The sequence below is a fragment of the Vulpes lagopus genome, chromosome 24 (genome assembly GCF_018345385.1).
Source record: "Vulpes lagopus strain Blue_001 chromosome 24, ASM1834538v1, whole genome shotgun sequence".
Classification (NCBI taxonomy): domain Eukaryota; kingdom Metazoa; phylum Chordata; class Mammalia; order Carnivora; family Canidae; genus Vulpes; species Vulpes lagopus.
The window spans coordinates 15,501,223-15,519,233 of record NC_054847.1 but is presented as its reverse complement, the minus strand read 5'-3'; the positions used below and the strand labels follow the sequence as shown (position 1 = coordinate 15,519,233).

The window sequence follows — 18,011 nt, the reverse complement described above, 5'->3', positions numbered from 1 at the left end:
AAAATGGGCCTCTCAATGTCCTTGCTGCAGATGATGATTGGCATTTAAAAGAATAATATATGTGAAGCACATACTTGGTGCCGTACAGCCTAATAAATGTCCATAGCTACTGATGGGAGTGACCCAGATTATGGGTTGAACACTGAGGCAGAAATAAATAGCTCATCTGGCAAAAGAGACCAATTCCCTTCCTTCAAGGGAGAAACAAGCAGAATGTGGTCTAAGTTTAGACTTACAAGGATACAGACCTGAGAAAGAAGCCTGGCTCAACCTCTCCCTGGAATATCACTTTGTGACTAGGGATCTCTTTCTTAGATTTGGTTACCTGGAGCTCTTCATCCCTAAAAATTAAGATAGTAGCTTCTTCCACACTTAATGTGAGGACCCGTGAGATAAGATCCGGGGCTTCACGGTGCCTCCATCCCCACAGGGCAGGAGGTAATGCATTTCCTCTTAAGCAATGGTGTGTTGGACTCCAGTGACCAACACCATTTCCAATAGGTCTGATAAAAATAGCAGGCCATGTTTTCTGCCCCTTCATTTCTTTAGTTCTGTGAAATCAGAGGGAAAATTTGTCCCCCCACATGTAAAAAGCCAAAGCTTCAGCAATCCAGGAGGCTTTTCAAAAATACAGCTTGATTAAAAATGTAAAACGCAGTGTAGATAATCTTACAAAACAGCAGGGGCAATTGGAAAGCACTTATTAAAGTACCTGTTAAAGTAATTAGTGATAAAAATGGAAGTTTCACGGTGCTTCTGTATCTCTTAGATCCCAGAATAGGCTCAGGCTGTGCTGAATCACTTCCTCTCTCAGATCAGAGTCAAGGGAGAAGACAAAAGGGAAGCTTCAGGGAGTCTTAGGATTATTCAGGGCTCTCCACCTGCCCACAGGTGACCTGCTGCAGAAGCCCTAACCCTACATCCTGCTTCCCAGCATCCTGCCACTTTGCTGTTTTATGCTCTGATTCTTTTTTGTTTTGGGTAAAGAGACCAAGAGATTTGGAAGCTTGAGGGTGAGAGCTAAGCCCCTCTTGTGTGAACATTTATTCCACAGAACGTTATCTTACTCATATTTATCAGGCTGGTCCCCACCCACCCCCACTTCTGCCTGCACATCACCTTACTCTTCCATGATCCCTTTCGCATATCCTGCCTTTAAATTCTTATGTTTTTTGTCTCATCTGTGTGTTTGGGCTCCTCATTGATATTTAGTAGGCTCCACTAATGAGCTTCCTAGAGTCTGTTCATAGTTCATAGTCAGGACTCTGTACACAGTAGATGCTTCATAAATGCTTCTTGTTGCAGTAATTAGAGTGGAGGCTCGAGGGGCAAGGTCTGCTGCTTTCATCCCCGTCCATCTTCCTGCTGGTTCTCACCTTGTGGGTCCTCAGGGTACTGTTAATGGAATTTCAGAAGACAGGACAGATCTGAGATAGTCCAGTCATCAGTTTAAGCTACAGAGGTCCCCCAGTGAACTTCCTAGTCGCCAAACCAAATATTTCCTCAGGCAGCCACCAGCTAATCAGGTTGTCATGGTAGCAGGGACCCTTGAAGAAGGTTTTGAATATAGCTGTGGAATAATTGTTTCAAAAGCATTTTATAACCTTGGATCCCAGAGAAGTAGAAGAGAGGATGTAGAACCATGTCATTTGCAGAGGCACCATCCAGAGTGACACAGGAGGCACTTGGGGCACCTAAAGATTATATGCAAGGCAAGCCTCAAAGTTTTCAGGAAAAATAGTAATTGCAGCAGGAACTGTTGTATATTGTTTTAAAAAAATGGCTATAAAAACTTCAGATTCTGAAGTGAGATCGAATCTTGATGAACATATTTTTTAAAGAGCTTCCAGGAGAACATTCGAAAGGCATACTCTGTGTCGTATCAGCAGGATGGCTGAATGCAGATATTATGTTTTATCTTTGTATCCCAAAATGGAAATAATGGCATAATGAATTAAACATCAGCTTTTATCTGAAAAGATTTTGTCCCCGGCTCAAATTTTTGTGAATCTAAAAAAATGATCATTTAATACTCAGTTATGTAATGTGCAGTTATGTAATTTTTAGTTTTATAATAAATTCTTAATGGAACAGAATGAAACCTGTGAAATGTGAACCAGGGGTCTACTCTCCTGATGATATTTGGGAGGGCTGATGAAAAATCACATTTCCTGGGGCACCTCAGTGGCTCAGTTAGTTGAGCAGCTATCTCTTGGTTTCAGCTCAGGTCATGATCTCAGAGTGGTGAGACTGGGCCCCCTGTAAAGGCCTTGCACTCAGTGGGAAATCTGCTTGTCCCTCTCCCTCCCTCTGTGCCCCTCTCCCTGCTCTTGCTTGCTCACTCTCTCTCAAATAAATACCTTAAATCTAAGGAAGGGAGGGAGGGAAGGAGGGAGGGAGGGAGGAAGGAAGGAAGGAAGGAAGGAAGGAAGGAAGGAAGGAAGGAAGGAAGGAAGGAATCACATTTCCAGGGGCACTTGGATGGCTCAGGTAGTTGAGCCTCCAACTCTTGGTTTTGGCTCATATGATCTCAGGGTCATAAGATGGAGCCCCGGGTCACAGTCTGCTTGAGATTCTCTCCCTCTGCTCTCCCTCTCTCTCTCTCTCTCTCTTTTTCTCTCTCTCTCAAATAAATAAAATCTTTTTCAAAAATCTATTTCCTAAATATGGCAAAAATGTAAGTCTAGTATGTGTCTAAGGTAAAGCCTTGGAGTATTTTGGATAATTATCTGGTAAATACAGCTTTCAAAGAAAAATTATCTTAATTAGGCTCCGCATTGCTGAAGAGATTTCCTTGAACTTCCTTCCGGAGCCTTCAATACCTAGAAAAGCCTCTTTGTTATCCAACAGAAGGAACAAAGCATATTCACCTGATTACATCTAATTCAGAGCCACATTTAGAACATATCTCTTAAATATACCAAATCCACCACCTGTGTTTTCTGCCCTGTAACAGAGGATATCCAGAAAGGTGGTGAACTCACAGGAAATCGTCTGAAGTTGGCAGTATCAAAAGATGCTCTGAGGATTTCATAATAGTGCACTCCAGACTTGCCTTCCTTGTGATGGGATTAAAGAAGATGAAACAGATGGCCCAGGGCCAGCCTGGGGCTGAGTTGAAGGAGCGGGAGTGGGGCTCTAGGAAGCTTCCTGGAAGCTGTGAGTTGAGATCAGCCCTTCAAAGTGGAGACAGGGCCATCTGTAAACAAAGATGAGGCTGAAGAAGCGATGAGTCGTTCCTTCAAGAAATCAACTCGGGATCCAGGTCACCAGATTTGCAAGTGAGGGTGAGCCCTTAAAAATAAGGCCATGTCCAAATGGGCAGCCAGCCAAGACAGTGGAAGCAGCAGTCCTCAAGCAAAGGAGCAGGGAAAGGGGAGGTGAAGAGGATGCCCTGATATCCTGTCTCCTGGGCTGAGGATTCTGAAGAGTTAAAGATACCAGTGGTGACTGGGCAGATGTTGAGAAATTCCTCCATCCTTCTTCCAAATATCCTACTATGAACTTTTGAGGGTAAAAAATGCCTCCAAATGAGTGGAGCATATTGTGAACAGAAATGTGGTCACTAAACATTTAGCAGTAATTCATGTGGCAATAGCGGACCTTCCCACTTTATAAATAACACAGGAATGCAAGAATTGTGGGCATAGAAGCCATCCCCTTTAACTGGGAGACCTTTTTCACAAGGAGAAAAAAACAAGTCTGGAGAATATCCCCCAGGCCCCAGGTAGGATTCAGGATGTGCATACTGTAGTATCCACCAAGGTTAAGTAAGTCAAGGGGATTAAGGCAAATCAGATTTAAAAACACTAATTCATGTCTACTACTGCTGCTGAACCTACATCACTCATGTTGGTAGATCCCTTTAATCAGGTATACGCCACATTCACTCCCGTAACTTCTCTTTTTTTACAGATATTTGGACTTTACTAGTTAGATGGGAGAATAATTACGTGCATGATTATGGTCTTAGATTAATTCTCTCACCAAATCTGACTAAAGAGAAAGGAGCAACGTTCTTTCCTCTTTACATCTTACACCGAGCTAATGACTTCTGAAATCTTGGCATGAAAAAACCCACATGTTCCTTTTCAAACGTTAGGAAGGACATCAGTTGATGCAAACGCTGCTCGTCACCCTATCTTACGTGATTTTTCCAGCCTGGTTTCCCATGCTGCCCAAATTTCTCAGATATAGATTTGCTTTTTACCCTCAACTTGTGCCACTAAATAAGGATTCTGTCTATTCCTGGCCTCGGCAGTCAGGGCCTTAAAGTTAAGACCTCATTTCCATACTGAGCAAAACCACAGAGGCGGAATTCTATTAAATGGGAGGAACCTTACCTGAGCACCTGAGGAACCGCAGCTCCATGAGTGAGGAGAGAAGTGGGAAATGGGCAACTGGCCCTTCAGCCCAGTTCTCAATGCCCTAGTTCACCATTGGATCCAGTCCCTGCTGCCATCATTAACTGGAGAGCTGCCAAATCAGTATCTGCTACTCTGAAGAGGCCACTCCACCTTCATCCCACCAGATATAGAACAGCCAGTCCTGGGCAGAGTCTGTCAAAGGGGGCTCTTCCTCCACCCTGAATTACAGATTCAGAGCTGTGCAAAGAATGTATTGGGGGCAGACCCAAGGCAAGGGAACCTATCATAGAATCCTGACCCAGTGTGGTTCTGGCACTGGCTGCCCTAGCATTGCCAGGCCCCCAGAGCCTAGCTTGGTATTTTATACTGGCACAAGGGTGTGTTCTGACTATGGATTGCAACACACTTTAGCACATCCCACAGATCCCTTGCCCCTGCCCCTGCAGAAAGACAGAAAGTCCATCTTTTCCCTGTGAAGCTGAACGTCCTCAGTGTGAGAAGTCATCTTGATCTGCTGACATAAACATATATACACATGTGAATACGTGTGTGAATGTATATATAGTGTGTATGTGCACGTGTGAATCTGTGTGTGTGTTGACTGATGGATGGAGTGGCCACCCCGTGTGCTCTCAGAAAAGGGCTATCTCAGCCAGGCTAATATTAATCATGATAACACCCCCTCCCCCCAATGAATAATGGCTCAAAGCCAGTGTTCATTGATTTCTTCCTCATGGAAAGTCCAAAAAACTTATCTCTGCTCCCCAGGTGGCACCCTTTTGGTTGGCAATTCAGGAAACCAAACTCCCTCTGCCTGGTGGCTCCATCTTTAACACATGGCTTGCAAGGTTGCTATGCTCAGTTGACTGCATCAAGCCAGTGAAAGGGGAAAGAGCATAGCACCCCACATGCCAAAGATATTCCTGGGCCAGGAGAGACATCACTTTTCTCACACCCCATTGGCTAGAACTGACCATGTCACACAACCACACCAGCTGCAAAGGAGGCTGGCAAATGCAGTCTAGCTGTGTGCCCAGAGAGAAGCCGGTATCCGTTCTGTGACACTTAGCCAGTCCCCGCCACAGGGACAAAGCAGAAATACAGGGCTTGTCCTGCTCTCACAGAGCCAATCACCCTGTTAGGAAAATAGACTCTACACACACAGGAGCAATTCAGCAATCGTGCCCCCCCAGGTACAGGACCAAAATGGGCCAGCGATATCATCTGGCTACATGTGGAAGCTGGTATGGCCTGGAGATGACAGACAGTCCTACGGGTAGGGCTTCAGTGCAGTCCTGAATGATGAGCAGGTCTGAGGTGGGTGGACAGGAGCAGGGAAGGTACGTCAGGAAAGATAGGCAAAAGCATCAGCTCAGAAATAAGAGGGACTCATTCCTGAGACAATGGAACCAGTCTGGCAGGAACGGAAGGCTAGAGTGTTACCATCAAAGGGAGCATTTGAGCAAAAAGATCTCACTGACCTCTGGTTAGGAAACGTGTGAGGCCGGGAGTCTCTATTTCTAAGACCAAGTGGAATCTCAGGTGTGGGGATAATCTAAGAGGCGAAGTGAGGTCAATTTCAAACCTGTACTGAATAATCTGGCTACCTCTTATGTCTAAAACCTTTTAAAGACATCATGTCTCAATCCAAGATTCCTCTAGTTTTTTAGGTGAAAATTCTAAGTTTGAATTATTTCAGGTGAGGGATGTTATCCAGATGGACACTAGCTGTGAACATGAACTCTAGATGAATATGTACTGAGACTGTTCACTCCAAGCACATAGACCTCTTTCAAGAGGTCACCGTATTCTCCTGTCACATACTCTTGCTGACGACAGCTTTAATTGAATTCCCCATGTATACATTCTACGTACGTTGCAGCGAGCCCTTAATTAAGCGCAGATAACATTACAGTGCAATAACATTATAGGAAAGCGATGTGCTTATTCTCTTGCACACCCTATATGTGTGTGTCTGCGAGAATATATTTATTATAATATACACACATATAAGTGTGAAAATATAAGCCTTTCATAAACATTCTTATTATGAGAGGTGTAACACCACCAACAAAAAGAGGTGGAACGTCTCTGGGCTCGTGAGCTTTCATGGTTATTTAAGGCAAGTTGCGCGAAAGGGTGATATTTACCTACCATTTTCTTGCCTATGGCCTTAACACAGAAATAGATTTTGTTTTCCAAGTTAATTTGTATTTGCCTTACCTGTGTGGAAACTGTAACGACAGAGGACTCATGCATACTTTAGCATTCAAAAAATTACCTGCCACCAACTCTGAGTTTTGACAAGTAATTGAGGTAAGGCTCTGTGAATTTCAGCATATTACCTTATCTATTATTGTTTCTGATGATGGTGACACCTGTCCCCTCCGGTGGGGTAGGTTAAGTAGCCACTCCCATCTCTCTGTAACCAGCGAGGAATCTGAGACAGAGGGATTCAGTTACATTCCCAAGATCTGGTAAAACTTGTACCTTAGATGGAGCTGGAACCCAGGTCATCTGGCCCCTTGTCCAGGACCTGACCTGTCTCCTTTCCCACACAATGTTCCTGACTTCAGCTCAGGAGAACTGAGCATTTGGATATAAACTACTAAAACATAACATCATTTAGGAGGATGCGTTTGTACATACCTATATTCATGCAGAAAGCAAAGGATGACATCATATATTTGATAAGGAGTGAAGAGCATCCTTGAACCAAATTACGTCAGATGTCTAATCTAGAAGGACTCTTCCCTAAAATCACATGACATACCACTCAAAATCATCATTTCTCTTCTTGAATGTCATTTCCTATAACTTCTTGGACTGTTGGCATATTGATAAGTGTATAGGTCTCAGAACATTATCATTCTTTTGGCATGCTCTCAAGCTTTAAAACCTACACGTGGGTGGGAAAAATATCTTTTTCTTTATAGGCTACAACAAGTATCAGTAGGGTACTTGCTACTCACTGAGTATGACACACCGTGACAGGTCCCAGGGATTAAATGACTGTTGCCCCCAGGAGACTCAGTTTCTAGAGGGAGCTTGAGGTAAAGATTATAAAAATCATGAAGAAACAACACCCTGGCTCTTGTTACCTATTGATGTCTTAGCTCTGTTGGAGAAATGAGAATTTCCCAAATAACAGGCAACCAGGTTAGGATTTAGACCGTTTTGGGTGTAAGTAGCTCAACAAACATAGATTGAGAGAAGCTCAAGTATTGATCTAAAGCAAATAGTGATTTAGAGCTTCATTGGGAAAGAGGAGGATGAGCCCTGGCAGAAAAAAAAAAAAAAAATTGCCTTTGCTCCTGCAGGGGGATGCAGCACAGTCCTAGCTCAGCATCCTTCCTCCATCAGCTGCTGGAGGCGTGTTTGTTGAGTGGCCAGCTGCTAACCAAGTACATAGGGCTCTCACACAAGTCTGAGGGGAGTCCAATGGAGAACGTAGCGAATGTGCCTCATCTTGGTGGAATTTAAGGTTTCTGCCAACAACATGGAACATCCAAGAGGACAGAACAACCCATGAGCGCCCCCCCACCCCCTGTACTCAAAGATGATCTTAACATTAATTAGTGGCACAGAATCTGAAACATTTCCTGGATCAGCATCAGTATGCAGCAAGGCCTTTCCAGGGAGGAAAAGGAATAGAAAAACTTTGCATAGGTGAGGGAAGCATGCTTAGCCACATTATTTACTTACCCAATTCGATTTTTTAGTGTCTGAAGTCACAAAAGTTGTAACCAAGACAAACCAGGCTACAAGTACCATTTTAAAATGTCATCGGCCTAGCAGAAACATTAGACATAAATCAAGAGTTTTATTGTATTTGCAATTAAACAGATCAAATTTAATGTCCACAGAAAAGTCTTAGTAATTAGTATAAAGATTAATATAGTGAAATAACCCTGGTTTAGCAGGCCTCCCAAGCAAAGCTGAAATAAAGAATTGAGTATATAATCAAATAGCATGTGAATATTAATGCACAAAATCCTCCAAGTCCCCAGATCCCAGATGCAATTATTTTCTATTCACATTAATTGTTCCTAACAGATGACATTAATGACTTTGAGTTAAAATGTGTCCAAGGGAAGATTTCACAAGATCAATGCTGTTTAGAAATAAGGTCACTTTTATAATTATTTGCTCAGATTTTAACCACTGCTCAATGTAATAAGGTTAACATGGTGATTGTTTCCTAATATGAATATCAAAAGTTAATTTTCATACTAGCCAATAAGTGTATCGGATGATTCACATTTTTCCTGCTATTTATTTTCCACCTACTACTTATTTTTTTCCTACTGCTTATTTTCCAGCACAGACTGACAGATTGTGAGAGTGTGATTATTATTTATAAGCTTTAGTTTGCATATATATATATATGCAAACTAAAGCCCATATATATATACACATATATATACACATATATACATATATATACATATATATATATATATATATATATATATATATATATGTTGCCGATAAACTAGAATAAACTTTTTTGAGTTAGGATATGTATTATCTAATCTAGAAATGCCAAGTCCTTTGAGATTTAGCTGTCCAAGGCAGGATTTTGAAACAATTAAGTCATTGCTATGCAATGTTTCTGCTTGTTTTTACCTAGAAACTTCACTCACGCATCTTAGATCTTTCATCTGGAGATTTGCTTTCAGATGTGGAAAGAAGCCGGAGTCTGACGCAGTCACGAACTGATGTTGAGATGCATGTGAGTTTCCCTTTTGCCATCAGATGGCTTGTTTAGGTTATTTTCCTTCCATCAAATATGATGTCACAAGTGAACCATAAAGCGTATCCTTGAAGCATTGTCAGGCAGATAAAAATACCTCCCTTTCTTGTGTTCTCTGAAATTCAGTATCATGTCCCCCAGCTGATAGAGTAAGCGGAAAGTGTCACTCCCAGCAAAAATATCATAAATCTTGGCTTTGTCCCCAAGATACCTTTTTGGGTATTGATTACATCTCAAAGTCTCTGAGAAATGGTCAAGGAGCTTTTTATTAAAGCCCATGTCCTATATTATTCATCCTACTTTTATGATATATTATGTATGAACTTTTAAAAATTCATGGGACGTACATTTTTTTTTTCTTTAGCTAGGGTTAGCTTTGTGCTTATTTGGCAAAACTTTAACCAGCGTGGCTTTTAACTCTCATTGACATAAGGAGAGTAAGTTGGGAAATACAAGAGCCAAATAAATATGTAATGAAAAATGTTAGGCTTAAAACAATGACAGATGAACATTTGTGGATAATTGGCTTTTGATTTTACTATATAATTTTATCAGTGTAGATAGGATATTCTGTATCAAAGGTAAATATTCTCAATTTTGATTGGAATTAAATTTCAGTGGAACGCTGTCACTTTAAACATTCATGAAGACCTTAATGACATCCAATCTATCATAAGGCCTTAAGGTCAGAAATTTTTTTAAGTGTGCAGTTTTCATCCAAGAAACTCCTGCCATCATTCTCTGTCTCTCCTTTTTTTTTTTTTTTTTAAGGATTTTATTTATTTACTTATTCATGAGAGACACAGAGAGAGAGAGGCAGAGACATAGAGGGAGAAGCAGGCTTCCCACGAGGAGCCTGATGCGGGACTTGATCCCTGGACTGGGATCACGCCCTGAGCCGAAGGCAGATGCTCAACCTCTGAGCCACCCAGGGCTCCCATCTCTCTCCTTTTTTTAACTGAAACTGTGAGTTTTTATACTGTGTTTATCACAGTGAGTAAGGATTTTAAAGCCCACGTGTCACCCAAGGTAGTAATCTAAAATACACAATGAGAAAAATACATTTTGAATGTCGCAAACAGGGGGTACTCTGCCACTGAGGGCCACACAATTAAGATGATATTACAACAGAAACCACTATATATAAAAGAGTAATTTTAATAATAATCACTATCTGTTACTAATTAAAGCTCTTTCCAGTTGGGCCAGGATACATCCAGGAGTTCTGCTTATTGTCAAGGGCCTTACTTGGTGCTACAGCATAGTGGCTAGGACCTGGGCCTGACATCAGAATGTTGTACTGGCAACAGTACAAGATCTGTTCTATGAGGCAAGATCTTAATGCCTCATGCCTCAGTTTCCCCATCTGAAAAATGAGCATAATGATATTTCCTGTTTCTGAAAATTGTGGTGAAGATTACATGGCATAATCCATAAAATGCAGATACCACAGTGCCCACTAACAACACTGGGGCAATAACAAGACCTCTGCTGTTCAGCTGTCTTCCATTCTTCTTCGAACTTGGGACTATGCCACAGCCACAGAACACCATGGCAGAAATGAGGAATGATAACAGAGAGGTATCTGCTAGCATGTCTCTCTAGAAGCTCACATCAGTAATTCCCAGAAACAAAGTGCACCAACACTTTTGGCTGTTGCTCAGCCCAGTTCTGGTGTGCAGGGTGCCAGACACTTATATAGAAAGAAGTACAATGTGGGGTCTCTAAGGGAGACTGTAAACTTGTGATTTCATTTGAGAGTCAAGATGTGTATACTGGGGAATCCCTGGGTGGCTCAGTGGTTTAACACCTGCCTTCGGTCCAGGGCGTGATCCTGGAGTCCCGGAATTAAGTCCCACATCAGGCTCCCTGCATGGAGCCTGCTTCTGCCTCTGTCTGTATCTCTCTCTCTCTCTCTCTCTCTCTCTCTCTCTCTCTGTCTCTCATGAATAAAAAAATAAAATCTTTAAAAAAAAAGATGTGTATACAAAAAAATTAATAATAGTAGCAACACCTAAATGTTACTAAACATCACTATATGCCAGGAACTGTTCAGATTTCACAGTGATCTTATGTGGTGGGTGCTTTCTTCATCTCCTTTTATAAAGAAAGAAACTGAGGCATGGAGGGGTTAAGTAACTTTCCCAAGGTCAAGGAATTAGCAAGTAGGAGAGCCAGGATTTCAGCCTACTAAATGGCTTTAGAGTTCAAGCACTCAACCACAGAACAGGTAGTTATTCATTGGAGAAGATAATCCTGCTTGATAATCATGTGCTGATGAAGGAAACTTCAGGAAAAAGGAGCTCACATTGCAGCCATGGTGTCAGAGATTCTGGATCCCTTTTTAATTCAAACACTGTTCTTCTAAGGTGGGAGAAATATGAGAGAATGTCCCAGTAACGAGTACTGGCCTGCTTCTTTGTAATGAATTATTCTGTAATTGCCCCAACACACACACACACACACACACACACACACACACACACACACACACCCTCTCCCCGGTGCTCTGGACCATCTGGGTAGGCTTAGAGCATTCCCTTCATCCTGTTCCACACAGTCCAGATCAGGCTGTGAGGTGACACAACTTGTTACTAAGTAACCCACATAGGAGGTAGACCTCTCTCATAGCTTCCCCTGGGGGCTTTCTATTCAGAGTTCTGGACCAACAGCATCGGAGCACTGAGGAATGCCCCAAAATTACTACAACTCAGATTCCGCCTCAGAATTACTGCATCGGAATCTGCATTGCACAAGATCCCAGATGATGCATGTGCACACTGAGGTATGAGAAGCCTGGCTTGGCTGGGAAGCCTGCACTTCTCTGCTTATCACCCCCAACCCCACCTGCCTCTACTTGATGACACTGATGTGCCTTTCCCACCTGCCAGAAGTATTATCTACCACAAATGGGCATCTGAAGTTCACTCTCATGGCAGAAACAGGAGTTCCTTCCATTGCTAGCTCTGAGGTCAAATTTACTGTCATCTAAATCCAGCATCCATACAGGAGGTATACACATGGGCAACAACCGGGCCTGGATGCTTATCTGTAAAAAGAGTCCTGGGAATTGAGTTGAGTTGCAAAAATAGATATTGTTTTGATAGGTGTCATAGGAAGGAACAGGTGGGAAAGAGAGAGGGAAATCACATAAGCTTCAGTGCTTCGGAAAAAGGTAGAGTCCAGACTTTAACCAAAAGCTGCATAGAGTGTGAAAAGGGCTATTGGAAAAGTTTCAATCTGGAAGGCCTTGCAGGACATAGTCACAGTCTCTTTCTGGAGAACAGACTTATCTCCCAGAGCAGAGGCAGTCCTGAATAAAACTGCCACCTCGCTTTAATCAAACAGCAAAATAGGCGAGAGATTTGGGGATGGTGAAAGTGGAAAGCTCATACGTAGAAGTGGAGCATGGTGTGTCACTTCTGAAACTTTTTTCCAACTATGTGCTGTTGCTCAAGTGTCAGTGACAGGTGCTCCTGTGTAGCAGCACCACTAGTTGTCCACATCTATTATGGTACAAATACAAACTCCCCTTAACCAAGTTACATGCAGCAAGAAGCGAGGTCATAAATCAATAGATATTGCTGAGTGCTGAATTTTAAGACAAGTTTCTTCTTTCACTGATATTTAGAGCCAAATTGCTGGGGGGTGGGGAATAGAGTAGTAAAATTTCTTGGCATTTTTAGATCACTTAAAGGGGTTGTTTTGCAGCAAAAATGAGGTATTGATAGCAGGCAGATGCCTGATATCAAAAAATCTAACCTTATGGAGCATTACGGATATTGATTAGAGTGGAAATTAAACAGACCCTCTGTACTTATGTGAGGGGGCTAGCATGTCCCCCAGGTACTCCCAGAACAGCATGTCTTTCCTTCTTCAAGTGGGTATTTGGAATTGCATTTGGAGAACAATAATAAGTACTCAGGTACTAAAGGTGCCCATAAAGTGTCAATAAATTGCATAAGTAAGAGGCTTTGCCATTCTGCAAATGACACAAAGACAGATGGTTCCCCATCAAAGAGTTTCTAAGACAAGCTTTATATAGATAGGGGAGAGGAATGAGACTATAAGGAGGGACTTTATTCTCATGATCAGGATGCTAAATTAATTTAGCTTGTCCAGCTCTTGGAGCTTCATCTGTTACATTAGGGGCTGAGAAGGTGGCTGTCAAGATGTGCTGAGATGTTTATGACTTTGTTTCCTGTGCCTCTACAGACCCCTAGACTTCTAACCTCCTGGCTCTTTTGCATAGAATCCAGATCTAGTCAATGTGACAGCGTTTATCATTTGGACAGCCAACTGATATGAAAAGTTCTATAACCTTTACAACAGAACCTTGTGATTCCACATTTTGGTGTTCCACTGGACATGGCTTCCTGGGCATTTGATTCCTGACTTGAAATGATGCTGTCAGAGCCATAGGGGACCCTAAGAGTGATCTGGAACACTGCCCCACTCTACAAAGGAAGACCTCAAGGTCCATGGAAGTTAAATGCGTTCTTTACTCAATATCTCATGCCAGTAGCGATGTGAGATCCAGGTCACTAGACATCCAGTCTAGTTCCCATGCTCTTGAACCCTACAGCCAAAGATGCTACTCTGTCTTCATTCCTTAGTACAGTCAGTTGTGTCGTGATACAGTAACCCCATAAGGTGGACAGTATTGTCATTGTTCCCTTTTTTAAAAATATAGGGATTAAATATTTCCTCCTACTGTGTTAGTAAGAGGCAGAGTCCAGATTGGAACCCCTGGCCTGTCTGACCCCAAAGCTGTGCGTCTAACGGCTACCTTCCCTTCTAACTCATGATGATGTTGAATTGGTATCTGATGTCCCCTAAGCAAAGGCATCACTCAGAGCTGCTCTGCTATTTTTTTTTTTTTTTTTTTTAGGAATGCCAGCTGACTGCAAAATCAGGAGCCCCTGCTTTGAAATGCCCTGGTTTGGGGGTTGTCATCCCTGGTCATCTCTGTCCTCGAAACAGCTGCAGCAGCAGTGAGCTGTCTCTTTCGAGCACCTGCAGCGAGTACTCCAGTGGCTCCTCCTACACGTGGCATGATGGAAAGAACCTCAGGAAACGGGTAAGGCCTCCTTTTAATTGGCACTTTAGCATCAGAGTGAGCCGGAAAAGAATCCTCTTCTGGTGGGAAGGTGGAAGGGAGGGCTAAGAAGGGAATGACCATTTGCTGAGTATCTGCTCACTTACTCCTCATAAAGCTAGACACAGGAATCTCATTTTCTCTATTATATGGGAGAGGAAGCTGGCTCACACAGCAAGTGAGGAGTGGAGGGATGATTTGACCCGAATGACTAGGATGATATGAGAGGGAGTTTGGGGGAGGAAGATATTTTCCATCTGTGCTTTGCTAGAACCCACCAAGTTCGTAAGATTTGTAACAAGGTGGCCCTGGCCTAATAGAACTGACCGTGCTTCAGACGAACTCAGACATTTCCTTTTTTTTTTTTTAATAAATTAATTTTTATTGGTGTTCAATTTACCAACATACAGAAAAACACCCAGTGCTCATCCCATCAAGTGTCCCCCTCAGTGCCCGTCACCCATTCCCCTCCAACACCCGCCCTCCTCACCTTCCACCACCCCTAGTTCCTTTCCCAGAGTTAGGAGTCTTTATGTTCTGTCTCCCTTCCTGATATTTCCCACACATTTCTTCTCCCTTCCCTTATATTTCCTTTCATTATTATTTATATTCCCCAAATGAATGAGAACATACACTGTCCTTCTCCAATTGACTTACTTCACTCAGCATAATACCCTCCAGTTCCATCCACGTCGAAGCAAATGGTGGGTATTTGTCGTTTTTAATGGCTGAGTAATATTCCATTGTATACATAGACCACATCTTCTTTATCCATTCATCTTTCGATGGACACCGAGGCTCCTTCCACAGTTTGGCTATTGTGGACATTGCTGCTAGAAACATCGGGGTGCAGGTGTCCCGGCGTTTCATTGCATCTGAATCTTTGGGGTAAATCCCCAACAGTGCAATTGCTGGGTCATAGGGCAGGTCTATTTTTAACTCTTTGAGGAACCTCCACACAGTTTTCCAGAGTGGCTGCACCAGTTCACATTCCCACCAACAGTGTAAGAGGGTTCCCTTTTCTCTGCATCCTCTCCAACATTTGTGGTTTCCTGCCTTGTTAATTTTCCCCATTCTCACGGGTGTGAGGTGGTATCTCATTGTGGTTTTGATTTGTATTTCCCTGATGGCAAGTGATGCAGAGCATTTTCTCATGTGCGTGTTGGCCATGTCCATGTCTTCCTCTGCGAGATTTCTCTTCATGTCTTTTGCCCATTTCATGATTGGATTGTTTGTTTCTTTGGTGTTGAGTTTAATAAGTTCTTTATAGATTTTGGAAACTAGCCCTTTATCTGATAGGCATTTGCAAATATCTTCTCCCATTCTGTAGGTTGTCTTTTAGTTTTGTTGACTGTATCCTTTGCTGTGCTGCAAAAGCTTCTTATCTTGATGAAGTCCCAATAGTTCATTTTTGCTTTTGTTTCTTTTGCCTTTGTGGATGTATCTTGCAAGAAGTTACTGTGGCCAAGTTCAAAAAGGTGTTGCCTGTGTTCTCCTCTAGGATTTTGATGGAATCTTGTCTCACATTTAGATCTCTCATCCATTTTGAGTTTATCTTTGTGTATGGTGAAAGAGAGTGGTCCAGTTTCATTCTTCTGCATGTGGATGTCCAATTTTCCCAGCACCATTTATTGAAGAGACTTTCTTCCAATGGATAGTCTTTCCTCCTTTATCGAATATTAGTTGACCATAAAGTTCAGGGTCCACTTCTGGGTTCTCTATTCTGTTCCATTGATCTATGTGTCTGTTTTTGTGCCGGTACCACACTGTCTTGATGACCACAGCTTTGTAGTACAACCTGAAATCTGGCATTGTGATGCCCCCAGCTATGGTTTTCTTTTTTAAAATTCCCCTGGCTATTCGGGGTCTTTTCTGATTCCACACAAATCTTAAAATAATTTGTTCCAACTCTCTGAAGAAAGTCCATGGTATTTTGATAGGGATTGCATTAAACGTGTAAATTGCCTTGGGTAACATTGACATTTTTACAATATTAATTCTGCCAATCCATGAGCATGGAATATTTTTCCATCTCTTTGTGTCTTCCTCCATTTCTTTCAGAAGTGTTCTATAGTTTTTAGGGTACAGATCCTTTACCTCTTTGGTTAGGTTTATTCCTAGATATCTTATGCTTTTGGGTGCAATTGTAAATGGGATTAACTCCTTAATTTCTCGTTCTTCAGTCTCATTGTTGAACTCAGACATTTCCAATTAGTTTTGTGGACACTCTCTATCACTGTGATGCTCAGAGAGACTTGTTAATGTCCACCACAAGAGAGTGAGCAAGGCTACTTGCCAAACCATCCCAGACTGAGCATCCCTTGAGAACTCAAAGAGAATGTTTTTTCCCCCATAGACAATAGGGAGGGTGGTGCATCATCTCAGAATAAATGACCCAAACTTTTGAAAGTATCATTAGCTTTGTCGGAATTTACTACTCAAGCATAGCATGTATTATATTGACCTCCTTTACTCAGTTTTATAGCCTCATAAAACACTAATTGACTATAAATTGGAGGGTGGCATGGCAGAGAGAGACAATACCATGGTAGGTGACAGGGACCGTGGCTTCTGTGGAGGTAGGATGCTCCTACTCAGATGCCAGGAGCTCTTTTCCTGGGTTGTTAACTAACTCCTGCTGCTACCCAGCTCCCATCTGCAAAGGGGGCCCCACAATTGAAGATTCCTTCACTGTCTGAACAAGCATCTTTGCACACTGGAGTAAGCTGAGTGCTTAGAATAGCTATCTTTGCAGTTTCCCGATGTTGAAGAAAAGCAGAGTCCACAAGAATGGAAACCCCGTATCAGAAGATTTGGAGGTCATTTTTTCTATCATTTGTGTAAACTCCATTTATGATTCGAAGCAGAGAACCTGGGAAGACTCTATAACTACCAGAAAAAAGTAGTGAGGGAGTAGCTTTGTCAGACTCTGAACAAGAACTTGGGAAAGATTTCAAACTTAAATTTAGAGCCTATTCCCTTGGACTCAGACTCTTAATACAAAGTGTGTATATTATCAGAGTTGTTCCTTCTAAGCAGATGTTCGAAGTTCTGAATAATGACTTCTGGGGCCTGGTTCTTAACAGACTGGGAAGATGGTCAGGGATGTTCCCTGTCTTTGTGGTTGTCACCAGCTCCAAATCCCTTGCTCTGCTCTCTTCACTCCCGCTCTCCCTCCCTCTCCTTCTCAGAGCCTTTATCTTTTCTTTCTTTACCTTGACTTGACCCTCTTTTTTTTTCCTCCCTGAAATTCTTCCAATTTTAATAACCCTTGATCTTGTAGGGAAATCTCTTCCCTGAAAACAGAGAAATTAAATTCTTATGTGCTTCATATATACTCGGGCAGCTGTGATCTGGGGATTTCCTAAGGTCCTGTCCCAGAATGGATTGCAGTACCAGCATGCCTATCACATCTCCCAGGGAAAAGTCCCAGTTCTCAAGGATGCAGCAAACTAGACCCACTCCCATAGAAACATTTAAATTTACATTATTTCAGGAACTTCTGCAGCACTTACCATTTACCAAGTACTCATTTAGTATTAACTTATATAATAAACTCATAGAATATGAATTTGAATGTGACCACAATATTAACTTACAGAATAATAAATATGTGACCAATGGCTCTTTTATAATTCACAAGTATTTTTTTTAATATTGTTCTGTATGGATACAGAAAGGAAGACAGCATGAGATGCATTAGGCTGTCCTACTTGGAGAAATCTGGATCTAAGTCACGCCACGCAGCGTTGGTAGTATTTCAGAAGTATTAGCTCATTCAGTGCTCGTA

General features: G+C 42.2%; 1 protein-coding gene across 9 annotated transcripts in view; it reads left to right on the top strand.

The window, feature by feature from the left end:
- Nucleotides 1–18,011, top strand: part of NCKAP5 (NCK associated protein 5) — a 947,236-nt gene that overhangs the window by 818,463 nt on the left and 110,762 nt on the right. For 8 of the 9 annotated variants that reach the window (XM_041739534.1, XM_041739533.1, XM_041739535.1 and 5 more), the window contains 2 exons: nucleotides 9,001–9,102; nucleotides 14,015–14,203. In XM_041739534.1, coding sequence (XP_041595468.1) covers nucleotides 9,001–9,102; nucleotides 14,015–14,203 — 291 coding nt within the window. The remainder of the gene's footprint in view (nucleotides 1–9,000; nucleotides 9,103–14,014; nucleotides 14,204–18,011) is intronic. The other variant, XM_041739539.1, reaches the window with a different exon arrangement.